This window comes from Heptranchias perlo, chromosome 25, assembly GCF_035084215.1.
Source record: "Heptranchias perlo isolate sHepPer1 chromosome 25, sHepPer1.hap1, whole genome shotgun sequence".
In the NCBI taxonomy this organism is placed as follows: domain Eukaryota; kingdom Metazoa; phylum Chordata; class Chondrichthyes; order Hexanchiformes; family Hexanchidae; genus Heptranchias; species Heptranchias perlo.
The window spans coordinates 41,845,528-41,866,778 of record NC_090349.1 but is presented as its reverse complement, the minus strand read 5'-3'; the positions used below and the strand labels follow the sequence as shown (position 1 = coordinate 41,866,778).

The window sequence follows — 21,251 nt, the reverse complement described above, 5'->3', positions numbered from 1 at the left end:
TGGTGTTAGTAGGACCTTGTGTATAAATTGACTACTGCATTTGCCTACGTAACAACAGTGGCTACACTTCAAAGTAATTAACTGGCTGTGAAGCACTGTGAGATGCGCTAAGGAAATGAAATCCAACACAGAAATCCAATTTCTTTTTTTAACCTGAGTGTTTGGGTGTAATGAATGTGCTTTTGGCATCAAATATAAAAAGTTCTACTTAGACTATCTTGCAAGACCTTTAGATGTGTACTTAAAAGAGGTTTGAAAAACATTATGTAACTGGAATAAAAATACCTAATTGAAATGGTGCCCTAGGGACACAAAAATAACATCAGAATGATGTTGGAATGGTGGTTCTCATGGTTTTACTGGAACAACATTTAGCCAGTTAGTAAAATCATCTTTTCATTTTTCACTTGGAACATCTTCAAAATTTCACTTAATTCATGCTGCAATAGATACTGCAAAAATGTTACCATCATCTAAATTTTTAAAAATATTTTCCCACTCAGCTCTTTTTCTTTTAATTTCACATCCCTCTCGCTCCTAAAACTAAGTGAGAGATTTACATCCCCTTATAAAGCTTACCTTGTTCCCACAAAAAAAACAGCAGCTGTATGTCAAATGCAGGTCAGCCTTGATCCAATGCCTACAGAAATATTACATTCATCTCATTACCTCACAATTTACCTGTTTGACCATTTTATTGCTTTCCCTGCCGTACATGCGTAGTAGTGACCCCCAGTTCTTCACATGAGGGTGTAGTAATTGTAGAATTTTCTGAGATGCCAGCTGTTTGCCAACTCGTTTGTTCTTGCCTGAAAAATTGCAGTTTTTTTATTACATCATTTGGAAAATACAGACGATTTATCCCTGCCCTTATTTTCTGGTCTGACATAGAATTACATAGAATTTTACAGCACAGAAACATGCCATTTGGCCGGTGTTTATGCTCCACATGAGCCTCCTCCTATCCTACTTCATCTCCCCTTATCAACATGTCTTTCTATTCCTTTCTCCCTCATGTACTTATCTGGCTTTCCCTTAAATGCATCTATGCTATTCGCCTCAATCACTCCTTGTGGTAGCGAATTCCACATTCTCACGACTCTGAGTAAAGTGGCAGATTTAAGTGACGAGCAACCTTTCAATTAGAGTTAACTAAGTAAACATGTAAATGTAAACGTTATGGTAACCTTCAATACTACGCACAAAGATTCAAGAAGTGTGAATCACAGCACCGGCCAAGAGATTCGAATTTTATACAACATTATAATGACTTTAGATAGCACTTAACACAACTGAAGAAAAACACAATAAAGTCTCCCTAACAACAAATAAAACAAAAACATGGGATTATAATTGGGTAGAAATGGCAGCTTAATTTACGTGATAAATGCATGCACTGGATAGAAAGTTGAATTCAGCCTTCATATAATCCTAGCACAGCTGTATAAAGCATCCTTCTACTCATAAAATGAGGAACAGAAATCCATTACCATCATCTGTAACTAAATAAAATTATACTATCAAGATCCAACACATCAAAAGCCTTTAGATTGGTGAACTGAACTCCTAGGTCTTTGCAGTCATTGTCATCTCTTCCTGTTCACCAATCAAAAAGTGATAATAAAATGGTGAAGTGTCAATAAGGCTTCACAAGATACCCACCATTCCTGAGACAGAATTTTCCACATGGAATCTAGAAAATCTTATTATAATAAAAAGACAATAATTCATTTTATTTTGGAAAACTGATATATAACTGCAGTTTTGTCAACATTTTAAATGACATTTCAATTTTTTTTAAAAAAGGGAGCATTTATTGCTTCTCAGAGCTGGAAATCAAGGTTTACCCCCTCTCCCCCTGAATGTGTCAACTCCCTATTGAGGTACAGTTTTATAGGTATCAGATGCCCATCGGTACCTCTCGCAGGTGGCCATTCTCCACACCAGAGCCGTGACAACGAATGTTGCCATCCATACTTTTTTTTGGGGGTGGGGTGGGTGGTGAAGGCAGGATGCTTCACAACCTCACCCAGAGTCCACACACCTGCCCCTTCCGGCATGGACTGCTGGGCAGCAATCAGCAGTGGGAACCCTGATCGATTTTCCCTCCCATATCCCACAGGTTCTGAGACCAACTGCAGTGATCCTTTCTTGTTCCAACAGATAATTTAATTCAGTGGGGATTGAACCTAGGAGCTATCTGGTCTGTATAGTTTAGCTATTCACTTGATAAACACGTGAATCAGGAGGAATGCAAATAGGAGGTCCACATGCCTCTATGCAAACAAACCTACACTGATAATTGAGTTACCTATTAATGGTCTGTGAAAATTATATATGAAAAATAATATATAAACAAGTTTAAAACCTCCCATACCACAAACAAGAACCCTGATATGCAATTGCCGTTAAACAATAGGAAACAGATCATTTGAACACATAAGAATAGCATTTTACGATAGGCAGGATTCAATAATGAATGGCTAAAGTGAAAGCAAAGAACAAACTTTCTAACCATAGGCGAGGCAGTCGAAGGGGATAGTTATAGTTCAGTCTTAAGTAAAGAAAGTTTCAGGACTAATACTTATAAAAAATATTCGAGAATTTTTACGGATAGGTTAAAAGCAAAGCATTTATATACAGAACCCTTAAAAAAAAATCCAAATGAACAGTAATATTCACTCACTCAGCAGCAACAGCATGTTAATCAGGTAGGTACTTAAAAACAAAAAGTACATTTCAAAATGCATTAAAAATTAGGAAGGGGAGGACGGGGAAAGGGAAAATAAATATATTGAAGAATTAGTCAGTTTAAAAAAAAGCTGGCAATGTAGCAATGAGAACCAGAAGTGTTAACACCTGCACAACATCACAGGAAGTGAATCGGAAACATTCAACTTGATGTGCAGTTTACAAAGTCCTGGAGCCCTACTCAGTTTAAGACATCAGCCTCTTAATATTACAGCTTTGCAGCTCATTTCCAAGTGGCCATTTCCAAATTTGAGTTTTTGATGCAGAGAATCACGGCAGCCATTAATCATGGGTGTACAAAATGTTCTACCGAATTTCTACTAATTTTTATGTAGTATTCTTGGTTAAAACAAAAATAATTTTCCACAAATGCTGCCACAGTCCTTAAGAAAAGAACCTAATGAACAATAGTCTTCACTCAGACAGTGCATTAACCAGCTAGGTACCTAGATACAAAAATTATGTTTCAAAAATTCCATTAATGGTACTGTTTGGGTCAGGTATTTAAAGATGAGATCAAATAACAAGGAGCCAATACAGCAATCCATAAGCACCGATAATACTGTGAAAATAGCAATTTAGTATTTTCAAACTACTCCCATACTGAAAGTACTGTACAAGAAAAAAAATGTGCACTTTCTTCTCCCCCCCACCCCCCCCTCTTTTCTAATGGATGGCTGGGGCATGGCTTCAAGTGCCTCTGTTGCCAACAATGACTTGGGCACCCAATATAAGCATGCATTCAGTACATCTTTCTGTAGTCAAACAGAAATCATATGAATCATTTTCTGGTAGCTTTAAATGTCGAATAACCTTGAAGGAATTATTACAAAATATTAGACATAACACAAAACTGCATCTACAGTCATTTCCATACTTACACCAGCCTCTCACTGTGTGCTTGCCACAGGTCATGACATATTCACTTTTCTGGTTTTTACCAGGAATTACCTCAAACTTGATGTTTGTGTCGCCCATTCCATGGTTTCTGAAAATGAAAATGTATTCAGACTGTATTGTAATGCTCAGTCAAAATGGATTTTAATAACCTCACAGCAATGAAGCAATTAAAGTCACTCTGGTAATATGACAGAATATTAATGCAGATGAACAATGTCCCTGCAATAAGCCCGTGCTTCAAGTCAGCAATACGCAATGACAAAGATTTTAAAGTTTATTATGCTTTCACAATGTTAGAAACAGCATCTTTAACACCAGAGTCCCAACTCTGCAAACTATAATTCCATGTTTATAACTGCCCCTCATTTAGAGACCCCCCTAAGACTACAAAGACACTATCATAAATCAGACTCAGTGCATGGAGATGCTGAAGGGTGATTTGTGGAGCTCCCCAGCTGGTTTGGGAATCCTCAAGAGCAGCTCCATAGAATTTTGTGTTCTTGGGATGTGGGTGACACTTGCAAGGCAGTATTTATTGTCTATCCCTAATTTTTTCCAAGAGTATAAAGAGTCAACCTAATAGTGTGGGACTGCAATCACACGAGTTAGGGGTGGCAGTTCCCCTTCCCTGAAGGACTTTAATGAAGCAGTTAGGTTTTTAATGAAAATCTGGCAACTTTCATTATTATTTTCCTGGTGCCAGCCACAAATTGTCAGATTTATTGAATTCAACCTCACTATTTGCCAAGATGGGATTTTATCTCCCCTTCGTACCTCCTTCCTATAATTTGAAATAAGGCTGGAAGAGGGAGAAAAAAATACAAGCAGAGCCCACTGCCAGGTTATTGTGGCACCTGAATGAGCACTGGCTGAAATCCAACCATCGGAACAGGAGTAGGCTATTAAGCCCCTCAAGCCTGTTCCGCCATTCAATGAGATCATGGCTAATCTGTGACCTAATTCCATATATCTAACGTAGCCCCATATCCCTTAATACCTTTGGTTATCAAAAATCTATCAATCTCAGATTTAAAATTAACAATTAAGCTAGCATCAACTGCCCTTTGGGTGTAGAAGTGTTTCCTAACTTCACTCCTGAAAGTCCTGGCTCTAACTTTGAGGCTATGTCCCATAGTCCTAGACTCCCTAACAAGCGGAAATATCTACCCAATCAGTTCCCCTTAATATCTTGAAAACTTTAATCAAATTACCCCTTAGTCTTATAAATTCCAAGGAATACAACCGTAGTTTGTGTAATCTCTCATTGTAATTTAACCCTTGGAGTCCAGCTATCATTCTAGTAAATCTACGCTGCACTCCATCCAAGGCCAATATATGCTTCCTAAGGTGCGGTGCCCAGAACGGAACACAGTACTCCAGGTGTGGTCTAACCAGGGCTTTGTATAGCTGTAGCATAACTTCTCCCCCCTTGTATTCTAGTCTCTTGATGTAAAGGCCAGCATTCCATTAGCCTTTTTGATTATTTTCTGTACCCGTCCATGATATTTTAATGATCTATGCACATGGACCTCGAAGTCTCTTTGGAGCTCCACTGTTTCGAGCTAGCACCATCCCTCACAACTTGAGTGGGTTGTACAGTACAAGTGTACAACCCACTCATCAGAGGTATCACTGCAGCAGCTTTTGGAAATAATCACAAATCTCCAATTTGCTACATGACCAGGGAATAAAAAACAAGTTTCTAAACCTGTGCGGCTATAATTTCTTCTTTCTGCATGTAGAGAGCTAATTCCACACTTGAACTAGATCTAAGATCTTTCATAAATCCTTTTGAGACTCTAACTCTCAAACTAAAATTGCAGAGATTTCTGTAGCTGCGGCTTGCAGTCTCAAGACAGCTTTGGTAGGTGGTTCAGTTTTCCTTTTGGCAGGAACAGAACCATCTTACAATTGGTTCCATTTTTTGACTATCAGTTGGAGTTAAACTGCAGGAATAATATCAACACCTTGTTTCTTTCTAGGAGTACCATAATCAAGTTGGCATTTGAAATGCAGGGCATCTAAGGAAAAATTGATCTCAGACATTTTGGGGAGGGCAATTTACATATCCATCTCCTCAAATGTTGCAGTTTGGCTCACTAATATTTGCAAAAAAGGAAATAAAATTTATTTAAAAAGACATGCATACTTAGTAATAGCTATTGTTTTAATTACTGTGTCTATTTTCTTCAGCCAAGTGACCTGCTTTCTGTCACTGGCACAGTCACAGTCACGAGGAAGTATACAAGAGCTGCCTGGGCTAATTCAGTTTTTCTCTCCTTATGGGGAAGCACCTGCCCTCTATTTGGCATCTACCCACAGCTGATACCAGAGGCATGGCATGGAGGTATCACAGGCACAAAACCACATTCCATCACTCCAACTCACTATGCTACTGCACTGCTGATTACCATATATTTGTAACACCACATCCTCAAAATTATAATGGCTATAAACTCACCGTAACAAGCTAGACAAGCCAGCAAGATTCATTCCTTTACCAATTAAAACATCTACTGCATCCACAAACATATTTAAGCTGCTTTGAGATTGCTAAGAAACAGGTGCAAGGATTACAAGGATGCAGTTTAAGAAGTGAGCACATCAGCTTATTTATTGAGTCCAAAATTAAAAGATGCTCAAAATTTTGGAAATCCTTGCGCATCCAGATATAGATCACACTGATGTAATTGTGATGTATAAAAATCTATGCTAAACTGAGTTTCAGAGAATATTGTGAAATGGCTCTAACTAAGATGGTGTCAAACACTACACATATCAGAGATTACCCTCTCTCAGCATAGTCTTCCTTACTCCTTATACCTTGTCTGTGGGGTAGGGAAAGGAAGGACAGGAAATCATGAGACACAGTTTCTCCAAAAGACCAGTCCTCAGTTCTTTCCAACATATTAAAAAATTAAACAACTAAATACTCAAATGTTAGAAAATTGTGGCAACTGAGGACAAAGTAGATGTATTTGGAAAGTAAGTTACATACAAAGGACATAGAAAGACATACTACTGGCAGATAATCTTTCTGGCTTCCTTATTAGTTCACATTCCGCATATCTTATCACGACACCACGGAGGTCCTAAATAAATTGGGCGTGAGCCAACTAAGATTTGATGTTGCAGTCTGCCTTAAGCACAGATGTGCCAAAGAGTTTGAACTTTTTGGTTGGAAGGTCAGCTGGTCTTGTTTCACATATCTCTCTCACCAAGAATGATTATCCGAGATATCTACATGGACATTTCAACCAAATCCAGAAGAGGGCATCAAAGCTTCACAGACTGCAATGAGCAAAGTCTGGAGCACAAGACAAAAATAACTTCTATGGCAAAGCAACAGCTATGACTTCACTTCTGAAAATAGGAAAAGAAACCAGGGACTGGCCAGTGGGCTTGGCTTTTATGAAGTTTGGGACTGATGAATATCAAGACTTCAAAGAATAAAAATCTGTAGAGGAATGCTATTCCATCAACTTTTCTCCCCAGAGGGTGAGTGCAGCTGCCCATGGTATGTTAATAATAAACATGTAAAGAGGAATGAATTTTGTGGTCCCATATTCATGAATTATATTGCACTTGGAATTTGTGACAATAATTAACTGCACAGAAGATTGTTAATGTACTGTTAAGAAATTTAAACCATAAGCTGACAGTTTTGTTGTATGTTATAACATCAGTGCTGCACTGGGTCTGAAAACATACTTAAAACATGCATGTTACTGAAGTGTAATTGATTATAATAAATTCACACATCCATCTCAATCCCTTTTATTAATCAACCCAAAATTGCTCAGAATAAACTCCAGCAAGGTTTAAAACAATTCCCACACAGAAATGGAGGACTTGTATGGAAAATAAAAGTGATCTTACAGGGACACCAGAATGCAAGGTTAAAAAAAGGTTTTACTTACAAACATTTAAATTCATTACACAGGAGATCACATGAAGGAAGCTTCAACTTTATGGCTTACCTCTTAAGGCACTCATGGAGAATTTGATATGGTGACAACAGTCCAGCCTTATTGGTCAGTTCATATACCCGTGAGTCCTCAATACTGATGTGGTTGAAGTACTGAAATAGAAAGAAATCCACATCAGTATTGTACAAAACATGTTTTTTTTTTACATTAATGTTGAGCTCTCCTTTGAATATCTGCAACTATGGTGCAATATGTTCTGTTGTAGTTCAACTTGAAGTGTTAACACTAGATGGCACTGATGAACTATATCCAGTACAGAAAAACTGATCAAAAGGGAATTTAAGTGCAAGACTGCAGAGACGAGGTACAAAGGGAAGACAGTGAAAAAAGACACAAAGGTTGAGGGTTTTAAAGGGCAAGCAGTGCTGTTTGGAGAAGCCGCTACTTCCCACAAGCTAAAATAAATCACGTGCCTTTGATTACTCCTTCACAGTTCCAGTTCCTTGCAGCAGCTGTACTGTAGCATTGGTGAGTCCCGACATTAGGACTCCAGCTCATCACCTTAGCCAAGACTTCTGTTGCACAATAAGCCAAAAAATAATATGCCCCAATAGCTCAGTTTGTATGCAACTGAGCCCATCAGTTCAGGCAATCCCAGATTCAATTCCTGGTCTGCGCTGTGTTAGATGATCTCAGCATCCCAATGCTCAACGACAAGGGGGAAAAAAAAAAATCAGCCAGATTTTTGTTCTCAATAGCTATCCAATGACCTCTGCTGGAAAGTAAGCAATTATAGATGGTGGGAGAGGATGGGCACAGTTGTGATCTCACCCACTCATGTTCAACAGATTGCTGACCAGTTGAATTGCCACTTGTGCAAGGCACTCAAGAGCATTCAAAAACACCAATGGCCATGAGTCAACATCTTCAGGAAAAGGAGAAAAATATAATTCATAACTAGCCATGTTAAAATGGCAGTCAATGGATGTCCCAGTTTGTTACTGGCAATGTTAAGCAAAATAGTTCTTTGAAAGGTTAATTGTTTGAAGGATAAACTTTCATGATGACTTGCATAAAAGAGCAAAAGTATTGTATCCAAATGCATTCTTCCCCCTGCACCAAACATTAAAGCTTCACTGGTAGTAGGCTATTAATTGTTTTTGGTACACCAGAAAACATATACACTAAGTCAAGTCATGAATAAAATGCAACTTAAAAGTTCATTGTTAAAACAGTACTAGAAAATTTTAGAGTTACGTACAAATGTATAGCTGCTATTTAAAGAGAAAGTCAAATTTGAGTCACGTCATCTTGCAGTACCAATGTGCCTAGGCATGGAGAGCTGAGAAACAGGTTTGATTCACCATCCCACTAAGTTTTTCACCTCAGCACATCCACACCTTTCAACCCACATTGAAAAGAGGCCCTGAAAATCAGGGATAAATGGCCAGACCTGGATGACGAGATAAATTCCCATAGGTACAAAACTTCTTCATTTCAGTTCTACTGAAGGGGAGTGCACCATGCTGTGGTGGCAAAAAAAAGACAAGAAAGGAGAGAAAAGGCGAAACAACAACGACCTCCATTTACATAAGGGGACTTAAGTAACTTGGAATTCTTAATATGTTTAAGATGATGCTAAGCAGTAACAGAAGAGTTAGGAGAAAGAAGAAACTTTTAAAGGGAAGGGGAGGAGAGAAATAGCAAGGCGGTCAAGATTTACTGAGGAAGCTGCAGAGAATAAGGCCAAGACAATTTGAAAGCTTCAGCAAGAATACGAGGACCAAAGGGCACAAGCTGACATTTAGGGCTGGAGGAGGTTCTAGAGATAGGGTGAGGCTAAACCATGGAGGGATTTGTAGACAAGGACTTTGAACTCAATGCATCGGGGACAGGAAGCCAATGGAATACAGCTAGAATTTAAAATATTCCATTTCAAAAAATGTAAGTAGGTTTTTCAAATATTTTGAACTTTCAGTGCCAAATTATCAACCTTAGTGAGTTAGTAATTTTTCCTCTGAACTTAATGCAAATGCTAACTAGTCTGGTGTCTCTTTATAAAGTGTTTTTTTTTATCTTGGTAAACAGCAGCCATCAAAAACTTAAGCAATGAAAAACGGCAAGATAAAAATTGCTGGTTAATATGGGCTAAATTTTTCAAAATTTTTGTTGAAGTGTAATAATTCATATTTCAAACTATCATTCATGTTATGTGGTGCACAACTAGGCCGATGAAAATTATATCCAACGACAAAGAAAACTTCCAACACCTCCCCACCCCATGAAACACAATCACCACCACCCATCTATCCAACCATGAAAGAACTAACTTGAAATCTCATGTGGAATTATAAAGCGATTTCTACCAACTGTACAGCTGAACTTCACAATAGCTGACAACAGTCCTCATTACCGGAAGGGGAATCCTCCTACAAAGTTTAATATTAATTCTAACAGTCAGCAGATGCTATTGGGTTCTTTCCCTGTTCTGATCAGTTGTGTTTCGATGAATTTGTGCTTTACTATTTTCAGTGTGTTGAATGAGAATAAAGCAAGGCATACAACACTCAATATATTGCACATTTAATTTTTTTAAATAAAGTATAAGCTTCCAGGTAAAGGAAGAACATATAGTAGCTACAAACTGCGAACTTGTGCTTTCAGGAATTACAATTATATTTGTTTCATCTTCAAACTATTTACATAGCCAGGTCTATACATTCAGAAAGTTGCAAAAGGCTGTAACAGCACTACATGCCTTATTCCTTACTTCAAAGCCTAGAAACATTCAAGTTGAATACTTCATAGCATAGCAGTGTAATATTGATTTTTATTTCCACTCCTAATAGTATCCCCTATATTCATTGTCTACATGGTTTAACCTTATACAAAATCAGGTAGCACAGCAAGCAATTTCGAAACTGTCCTTCTTTAATCTTCCATAGAAGGGGAAAAAATGTAAATATGCATAGTGTTCTTTTGGAATTTACATTCTGGCAAAGAAAGGTTTTTTCAACTTTGAGATGAGGCTCAGAAACATAGATTATACATCAATGAACTTTTGAAACAAAATTACATTTTATCTCACCATTTTGAAGTATGTAGCAAGAAATAAACAAACAGAGAAGACAAAGCACAGTAGTGGAACAGCTGATCATGGAGTGCAGATAAAAAAGCAATCACTAAATACCAATGCATTGTACAATGTAGTACAAACCAATTAAATTGAACAAGGTAAAATAAAAAGTTAATGCATAATTCTTTTAGTGTGATTAAGGAGTAGCAGAGAATGCAAGGGATAGAAAAAACAAAAAGAAAACAAGATGAGAGTTAAACTACATCACATTTACCTCAAGTTCATCACTGTCTTTGGGCTTCTCATCAGAGGTCTGTTTGATAAAGTCAGGAATGAGGATTTCCAGTGTAGCGCGGGCTGGCAAAGTTAACAGACATACTAACTGTAATAATTTTGCGTAACAGCTATTATAATTAAAATCACTAAAAAAAATTCTGTGCCGTACAAAAAAAACTGTTAAACTACTATTTCCAAGAGAATTAAATGATTGTGATTCATAAAAAATTTATACATATATATATATATTATATATATATATATATAATATATATAGTCAATACATCAAAAGTCTTGCCTATCGTTTACACTTGCTGGAAATATCACCGTTACTTCCTATAATACTTTCCCAGTCACATTTTGTTGTTCACACCCCTTATTGTTAAAAAACAGCATATTCTCTGTCTCACTGTGAGCAATTCCAGGGGAGAGCTGTTAGTATTTAACATTCAAGTTCATTTAAAAATAAATTTAAACAGATCCTGCAGCAGCTCAAGTCCTGCAGCAGCAGCTACATCAAATAATTGAACTATACAGACGAGGAAAGTACTGGGTTTGATTGCCAGTCTGTGCTGAATTAGATGATCTCAGCTGGAGTGAAAGTAGGAGCACTACAATTGGCCACAGCATCCCTTGGTTCGGGAGGAGGGAAAGAAAATCAGGGTTCCAGCTCCAGATAGCTAACCAGACACACCTGGTAAGGATAGATTTGGGTGAGACTGAGACACCTCTCGTGGTAAAATAGGTTGCTGACACTTGTCATTAAGGCTAACACAAATAATAGACACCTGGGCATTGTATGAGCTGGTGACCACTACGCATTGAACAATATCTCAGCAATAAGGCGAGTATAAGGATGGGAGAAAGTTAGCAACGAAAAATCCCTGCAAAATTACATTTCAAATACATCAGCGTAGCTGGACAAGAGTCCTAGGTATGAAGCGCAAATTTAGGACTGTGTCAAGAAATATTTCTTTACACAGAAGGTAACCAACAGTGGAACAGGTTGCCAGGAAAGGTGATCCAGGCCATTGGACTTATTTTTAAAAACTAGATGTTGCTATGGAAAGAGCTTGCATTCTGTAAGGTTGAAATCAAATGGGCTTCCTTCATGCAACCTCTTTGGTGACCTTCTGCTACAAATACAAAAAAAAAATAACTTTTAATAAACCATAAATACCAGCTTTATTCTTTGCAAGTTTTTTGCTGCTGGCAGTTCCTGTACCATAGGTTACTCCATCAATTACGACTGAGGCTCCAAAAGGGTCACTTGGATTTTCTGAAATGTATGTAGCACTGAAAAGTTAGCACTTTTGGATGAAGAAAAATGTCAAATATAATGTTTTGTAGAACTGTCTAAATTTGTTTTACAGTAAGAGTTTATAATTATCCTTGCACCTAAAATATTTGGCATTTGAAATAGCAAAATGTTACATCTATTTGATAATAACCAGGCCAGGGAAAAAATTGACAAATCATTTAAAACTCAGTCAATTGAAACTAATAGTACTTTTATATCTCAGAACTACCAGGCCCATTGCTATGGAAGCCACACAGCTGTATTGCCAGGCAGTTTATACAGTAGCTAGGTCAAATAGATGTTTTAACTTCCTTTTTTAAACTTGTCCTCGGAATGGAAACGACGATGGCAAGGTTGTACTTATTGCTTATCCCTAGTTGCCTTGACAACTGAGTGGCTCATTAGGCTACTTCAGAGGACATTAAGATTCAGCCACACCGTGCGGTCTAGAGTCACACAGGCCAGACCACGTAGGGGTGGCAGGCTCCCTTCCCTGAAGGACATTATCAAACCAGTTGGGTTTTTTAATGACAATTCCGCAGCTTTCGGGTCAGTTTGATTTCTGGTACCAATTGACAAATTACCAGATTTAATGAATTCAAATTCAGTACTTGCTATAGTAGGACTTGGGCACTCAACCTCAGGGTTGTTAATCCAGTACCATAACCATGATACCACTGTCCTCTTTTTATTTGTTAGCAAATATTTTATTCCATGCCACTATCTCTGCCAATGGCTGAGCACGACCAATGCAAGGCAGTGACCATTCACTACTTGTACAGAGCCGGTTTGCCTGGCTGCTGCTGCCCCATGCCCATTATCTAGTGTTTATATTGGAGGTTGAGGCAGTTGGTGCTGTTGGAGGCTGAAAAGCACCTCCTTCAACAATGCCAGCAGCATTTACATTGTGAATTTGCAGCAAACCCCTATAATTCTATTGTTTCCAAAATTAAAACTGGTTCTGACTCATTACAATGTGGTACACTCTTTATATCTCTATGGTTCTATGAAGATGCCCTTGTTAAGAAAAGCACTCCCTTTTGCCAATTATACACGTGGTGACCGATGCTGCAAAACTTACAACGGGGAGGGTGTTCCCACTACGCAGTATTTTCTTACAACTGTCTGCAGTTCTGGTTACCTGCCCTCTTCAACAGAGGAAAATGGAATAGAAACCACTTAATAATAAACTTGTAAAACATGCTCACAAAAGGAGACTTACCACATTCAAAAAAATTGTAAACAGGGCGAACCTTCAGGACCCGTTGCATATATTCGTGCAGTATGCAAACTTCTGATTTCCCATTTGGATTAATGATGAACTCTGACAAAGAAATTACAGAATATTAAATCAGAAAGCTTCTACCACAAGCAGTTTCAGACCCTTGTGGAATGTGCTCAGAATACTAAATAATAAAATTTCATTAACTGCAATGCACCATCCAGATTAAATACCATCACTAAATGAATCATTCATTCCTTATGAAACAAATCATGCACTTTATGATAAATGCCTCATATTTGCTCAAATTTCCATTAAATGGTCAATCCAGTAATGAAGATTAATGCAATATATAAACACATACAGTACGTCATTTCTTATTTAATTTTTTACGGTTGATTATCAGTTATGCAATTTGTCTATTTAATGACTCAATTTTCCCCATCAGTCAAGGTCATTCTATACATTTTTATATTCTAGATAACATTTCTTTTTATGCAACTTAATGGAACTCCAAGTCTAAGATGAAGCACCTTATTGGACATTGTGGTGCAGCTGGAGGGTAAACGATAGCCAGTACAAGCTATGACATTGTACGGATCACTGGTGAGGCCACTTCCGGAGTAGTGTGCAGTTTTGGTCAATATACCATGAGGAATAAAGATACAGTAGGAGATCCCCCATAGCATTTATCAGTCCCAATACTGGACAGCAAGGGTGCAATAAGAGGAGTTTTTGGGTGGGAAGCCAGGAAATATTAGGAACCAGGGCCTGGGAGTGAAAGCTGGTGCACTTGAAAATCTCTGTGAAAGGGAGTGGAGGCAGACCTCGAATATTTGGAGTGGACCTGGCCATTAGGAAAGGGCAGAGCTGGAGCACTTGGGCAGGCTTTGGGGAAATGAAGGGTGGAGAACGGTTGGAGAATTGGGGATGGGGGAGCCAATATGGAGCACAGGCCAAGTGGAGTAGGCAAAATTACAAAAGGGAGAAAATAGGGCCATAGCAGCTGAAATTTGTTTGAAATTGTTCTCCAATAGATCTGTGGAATCACGTGGGTAGCATGGACCAATTACCAATGTTACAGGCTCATAGTCAATCATATAATATTACAGACACGGGTTTTTTTTCAAAGAAAAAAATAACTGGAAAGAGTTCAAACAAGAATGACAAGGATGATTCCAGGTGCTAGGGGATTAAGTTACGAAGAATGAATCAGGTGACAACTTTTTTTTCGCTTGGGAAAAGATAGAGAGAAGAAATGATACAGGTCTTTAGAATAATAAAGTGTTGATAAGGCACAGAACTTAAGGGTAGATTAAAATTCACAAGCTACAAGTTTATCAGAACCCCCTCTCCCTCCCTACCTGTCAGTGGAACTGAATCAAAACCTGTCAAGAAAGGGAACCGAGGGTTTTAGGGATATTAACAGAGCTGGTTGACACAGCAGTTCGCAAGAGGGCGTAGGAGCAAAGTATAGGAAAGTGGAGGAACAAAGAGAAAACTGCTTCATCTATAGATTTGAAAAGCACCACAACTGAAGAAGACATACATAGAAGTAAGCAAGCTTGATGGGCCAAGTCGCCTTCCCTTATTCCAAGTTATTTTATTTTCTTAGATGTCCAAATACAGTGTACAATTAAGAAATGCCTGATGTGGACTTGCAAAACTGTCCTTCCTACATGCAGAAAAGTCTGCATTCACACTGTAAATCACACACATTTGCAAGCAGTGCAGCAGCTAAACAGAAACATTAATCAACTTCACCTTTATAAACAAAAGATAATGTGAGTCATTATAATTACAAAATTCCAAGATCACCATTTTTATATTTATCCCTAGTACTAGCAGATATTGTGGACTTGCAAGGAAAAAAAAAAAATCTCATTTCTATTTCTCCACAATTATGGCAGTCAATCCCTCACCTTCCAACTAAAACGACAAAGAGTCCAGGAGGGCTGTAAACTTCATCAAAAATCATCAACATCATTCTTCAATGGAAATATCTATCTCTTTTCAGGGCTTGACCACTACGACATACCTTTATCAGCTGTCTTCGAGCAGAACTGTCAGAGGAACACACTCCCCCTTCTCCTCCGCACCCAGGTCAGAGTTACACAGGTATTTACTATTCTGAATTGTAAATAGTTCTCTGTGCCCCCATTCCTGAGTAACACTCACCTATGTTGGGCCCACTGCCAAAATCAGCTGGTGTGGCATAAACCCCCACAAACACCTGCCTGGAACTCCAACTGCCTGACCAACCACAGACTTAACAGCTGAACAAAATCATTCCCTGAATATATACCACAAGCTCCAGCCCGCACCTCCAAGACCTGAGCTAAAGGCTCTTGGCTTCTAATGATTTCTCCATGGAGGTGCCGACTTTAAAATCCACAGAGACTAGGTGTTTAAACATGCTCAGATAAGACTTCAAAGAAAAACATATGAAGGTCTGGAAGCTTATTCTGTTGCTCTCCTAACCTAATACTTTCAGACTGAAGTACTACAGACTGACTGAAGGGTAGTCACATGATAAATTAGTAGCATTAAGAACTAGAATCGATAGCCACGAACTCCAGTTTACTACATTGGAACAGTATATTACCTCAGCTGCAGAATTTGCGCAACACTATGCAGCCGTTTAGATTTCTCAATCAACTGAAATCTGACCATAACATTTAACATATAGACTAAATCAAGAAGGGTTGCGAGAGCTTGGAGGTTAGAGAGGCAGCTGGACTTACCCTAGGACTGAGAGCTTGCAGGGGGACCCAGAAGGAGCGCGTCTGTAATTTAGTTTAAAGTAATTTTCTGGATTAACCTTTTCCATACAACTTATACAGCTCTAGAAGATCACCGCTAATACCTCCCTTCCAAGGCTAAAAAGTCTTAAGTTTATCCAGACCATAACCAAGACCGTTGACATGAGGGATCAGTCTTGTGACTCTTCTCTGCACTACCTAGAGCTCTTCAATGTTTCCTCCCTGTATCTCAGTAACCAAAATGGGACACAGTCCTCAAGATATGGCCTGACCAGAACATGATGAAATTTGATCACGACTTCTGCTGACTTGCATTCTATGTTTTGGTTGTATAGTTCAACATTGAATTTACTGTTGATTGTTACTCTGCATTGGGTGGGCATGTTGAGTATCGAGTCTATGAAGTATTTCAAATTCATCCGTAGCTAGGTGTCAGCCTTGGCTCAGTGGTAGCACTCTCACCTCAGAATCAGAAAGTCCTGGATTCAAGAGGCTTGAGCACATGATCTAGACTGACACTGTAGTGCAGTACTGAGGGAGTGGGCACCGGCAAATGGGGGAGTCCAGGATGGGCACCAGCAAATGGGGGAACTAGGGGAGGGCACCAGTACGTGGGGGAACTAGGGGAGGGCACCAGTACGCGGGGGAATTAGGGGAGGGCACCAGTGCGCGGGGGAATTAGGCTGAAATAAGCAATCTGTTACCAAATATCCAATTACCAAAATGCAAATGAATCAAATGCCAACAAAAACTATAAATAAGGATCAAGATCCAGCAGGAAGCCAAACAATCAAATCCCTTATTCTTTCCTGCAGCTATCATTCTCAAGGTAGCAAATATTGAGAAGCCAAGTATTGACAGTCAAATAGTTTCTTCACATGGTTTTCAGCCACCATTTCTGTCAGTGTTTACATCTAGAATTAACAGTTTTATCGTGGAGAGTACAAATGGTTGTTTTCGTTGCTGAACTAGTTCGAAATAACACTACAGACATGGTTTTGGGATCTGGCATGCAAATGGGAGAAGGGACATTATACATAGTGAAAGAAAGAGGCAAACAGTTTAATACAAAATATTGGTTTTGTAGAAACTTAAATTTTGCAGTAATGCAAGGGCAGGTTTCACTATTGGCTCAGCTGTATCTGGTTTCTACTTATTGCAAAACTTAATCTGAATCTTCAATTCTTCCCTTGCTTTTAAAACAAAATTGTAAAAATTGATTTCTGCTACATCACTAAAGTCAAAGTACTGCAAAAGTCAGAAGTAATAAATCTAAAACAGGAACAATCTATATTCATTGTACATTCTCACATGAACACTATTTTATATGTCCTTTCATGTCATTATCTTAAAAACATAATTAAGAGTAAAGCTATTTCTATTCTCTGCAAGCGCATTCATAAGTAATGGCAGTTATCCGAGCCACTACATGTAAAGAAAAGTAGACAATTCCATTCCATAATTGTCATACTGGTAATCACAGGCATACAGTGTTCTGTGATGCAATTTCTCACAGTAAAGCAATCCACATGACTTTTTAAGAACACCCCCGAGGAAAACGATCCTATAAATTCTTGTGCATTTTCCTAGGTGTTCTTGTGATTATCGACGTTATGGGAGGTTAGGGAGGAAATTGCGGGTCCCCTAGCAGAGATATTTGAATCATCGACAGCTACAGGTGAGATGCCTGAAGATTGGAGGGTAGCAAATGTTGTGCCCTTGTTTAAGAAGGGCGGCAGGGAAAAGCCTGGGAACTACAGACCGGTAAGCCTGACGTCTGTAGTGGGTAAGTTGTTAGAGGGTATTCTGAGAGATAGGATCTACAGGCATTTGGAGAGGCAGGGACTGATCAGGAACAGTCAGCATGGTTTTGAGAGAGGAAAATCATGTCTCATGAATTTGATTGAGTTTTTTGAAGGGGTAACCAAGAAGATAGATGAGGGCTGTGCAGTAGACGTGGTCTACATGGACTTTAGCAAAGCACTTGACAAGGTACCACATGGAAGGTTGTTACATAAGGTTAAATCTCACGGGATCCAAGGTGAGGTAGCCAATTGGATACAAAATTGGATTGACGACAGAAGACAGAGGGTGGTTGTATAGGGTTGTTTTTCAAACTGGAGGCCTGTGACCAGCGGTGTGCCTCAGGGATCGGTGCTGGGTCCGCTGTTATTTGTTATTTATATTAATGATTTGGATGAGAATTTAGGAGGCATGGTTAGTAAGTTTGCAGATGACACCAAGATTGGTGGCATTGTGGACAGTGAAGAAGGTTATCTAGGATTGCAACGGAATCTTGATAAATTGGGCCAGTGGGCCGATGAATGGCAGATGGAGTTTAATTTAGATAAATGTGAGGTGATGCACTTTGGTAGATCGAATCGGGCCAGGACCTACTCCATTAATGGTAGGGCGTTGGGGAGAGTTATAGAACAAAGAGATCAAGGGGTACAGGTTCATAGCTCCTTGAAAGTGGAGTCACAGGTGGATAGGGTGGTAAAGAAGGCATTCAGCATGCCTGGTTTCATTGGTCACAACATTGAATACAGGAGTTGGGATGTCTTGTTGAAGTTGTACAAGACATTAGTTAGGCCACACTTGGAATACTGTGTACAGTTCTGGTCACCCTATTATAGAAAGGATATTATTAAACTAGAAAGAGTGCAGAAAAGATTTACTAGGATGCTACCGGGACTTGATGGTTTGACTTATAGGGAGAGGTTAGACAGACTGGGACTTTTTTCCCTGGAGAGTAGGAGGTTAAGGGGTGATCTTATAGAAGTCTATAAAATAATGGGGGGCATAGATAAGGTAGATAGTCAAAATCTTTTCCCAAAGGTAGGGGAGTCTATAATGAGGGGGCATAGATTTAAGGTGAGAGGGGAGAGATACAAAAGGGTCCAGAGGGGCAATTTTTTCACTCAAAGGATGGTGAGTGTCTGGAACGAGCTGCCAGAGGCAGTAGTAGAGGCGGGTACAATTTTGTCTTTTAAAAAGCATTTGGACAGTTACATGGGTAAGATGGGTATAGAGGGATATGGGCCAAGTGCAGGCAATTGGGACTAGCTTAATGGTATAAACTGGGCGACATGGACATGTTGGGCCGAAGGGCCTGTTTCCATGTTGTAAACTTCTATGATTCTATGATGGCAAGCGCCTAAACTCAGACATGCCTTAAGGGGGTACTGGAGAGGCTAGGAACTTCCTCCCAGGGAGGACGATCAGCACAATCTACCGTGTCACTTGTCCCAGGGCACCTCACATGCAGGGCTGAGAGCAAATCATGAAGCAACCCTTTTGGCTGGGGATATTGCAGATGTGTGCAGAAATTTTACAATATTTGAAATAGAACAAAACATGTTTTTGGACCATGGTATGGTCAAAAATAATCTTTCACAGAAGAGGCACGTCACATTGGAGTAACACCAATGTGCACCCATGATACCACACAGGAAGGCAAAGAGAGGAAAAAATCAATAGGAAGCCATCACCCCCAGGCCATTCCTGCTTACTTTCCAGCAGGTGGCAGAGAATGTATGAAGAGATAAAGCTTTAAAAAAAGCACAAGTTTCAACCAAGAAAATGCAAATTAATCAGAAAAAAAATCTTAACTCCTATAGCAATACTGTCACAGCATGGTTCAGTTAGTAGCGCTCTTGAAGGGGGAAAAGATTATTTCTTCTGGTTGGGGCATCAGTGACAAAGGATCCTCCAAAACTCAGCACTATCATCAATTTAAAATGGTCTGTAAGAGAAAATGGGGTTAGGAGAAATTTCTTTACATAGCGAGTTGTTGCAACATGGGACGTTTTTCCAGCGAGTGGCTGAGGCAGAGACCATCTTTAAAGGGAAAATTGGATAAATAACTTAAGCGGAGGAAGGTACAGGGCTATGGGGAGACAGCAGTGCAGTGGGATTAGTTTTGAATTGCTCTCGCAAAGAGCAAACACAGACGCAGTGGGCCAAACATCCTCCTTCTTTGCTGTAAACTCTTACAGTTCTACTGTTTCCCCCACTCCCACCCAGAGAGGGGCTTAGATTGAGAATATCACAAAACTTGTGTTCCCAAACACGAAGTTTCTTAGTTTTGCACAGTCAACTACACTTTGCATTGTAAAAATCTGAATAAAAACCACAAGTGCCTGCTACAGTTGAACAAGGGCTTGGGTCTATTCAGTACGCTCAAACAGCAGCTCGACTCACATCACACCTTTCCAATATCAGAATTACATACTAAGATTCTCATTTTGTGATACCAATACAAACAAGGTCAATTAAGTTTGCTATACAATTGAGCTTTGTCAACATGACCAATATCATACACAAATCAAACTGGGATGATTTGAACTGAATGTTTTTTCAGGAAGTACAATCTTCTCTGTCCTCAGTTCAAGTCATGTGGCTTTGTGTTTGGCGGGAGGGTGCGATTGGGAAGAAATTTGAAATCACAGCACCTAGAATTGGACACTGGTGCTAATGTCAACACCCTAGTATATAGGCTCGAAATTAAGTCTGCATGCCATTTTGTATAAAAGTCTATTTTTCTAAAAGATGTTACAGGCATAATTCGGGCAGTTTATATCAGAAGTTAGTGGAAAAGTTAAATATTGCTTTTACCTTTTTTCGTGGGTGCATCCTGGACAGAGAGAGTAATGAGCTTCTGATTGGCTGGCAAGATAGGCCGCTCGGCTTCTGCCTGCTTCCGCTTCATCTCCCGATTAAACTGACGCCGTTCAGCCCAGGTCCTGAATTTCTTCACAGTGACTTGTTCGAAATCAAAGCGCTTTTCCAGGTATTTTTTAAAATCCTCAATACCTGGAAATTTTGTGGAAATTTTTTATTGCATAAGTAACAAAATGGGAAGAGAACAGTAGCAACTATATGTATTCAGTGTACTTTTCAGGACTGCCAGTCCCAAAGATAGACATTTGGAAAGTTATATAAAATATAACATAATTATATGTAAAATTCCTCAGGGTTCTTTTTGTACTACGTAATCAAAGGTTGATTGGGATAGGAAAGGGTAATGGATACT

The 21,251-nt window shown here is 39.1% G+C and overlaps 1 protein-coding gene across 1 annotated transcript in view; it reads right to left on the bottom strand.

The window, feature by feature from the left end:
* dgcr8 (DGCR8 microprocessor complex subunit) overlaps nt 1-21,251 on the bottom strand; it is a 37,911-nt gene that overhangs the window by 6,261 nt on the left and 10,399 nt on the right. Inside the window, exons 6-12 of the mRNA XM_068006127.1 lie at nt 20,834-21,031; nt 13,455-13,556; nt 12,113-12,211; nt 10,931-11,013; nt 7,632-7,732; nt 3,633-3,739; nt 682-809 (exon numbers count right to left, since the gene is read on the bottom strand). Of these exons, the coding sequence (XP_067862228.1) occupies nt 682-809; nt 3,633-3,739; nt 7,632-7,732; nt 10,931-11,013; nt 12,113-12,211; nt 13,455-13,556; nt 20,834-21,031 (818 nt within the window). The remainder of the gene's footprint in view (nt 1-681; nt 810-3,632; nt 3,740-7,631; nt 7,733-10,930; nt 11,014-12,112; nt 12,212-13,454; nt 13,557-20,833; nt 21,032-21,251) is intronic.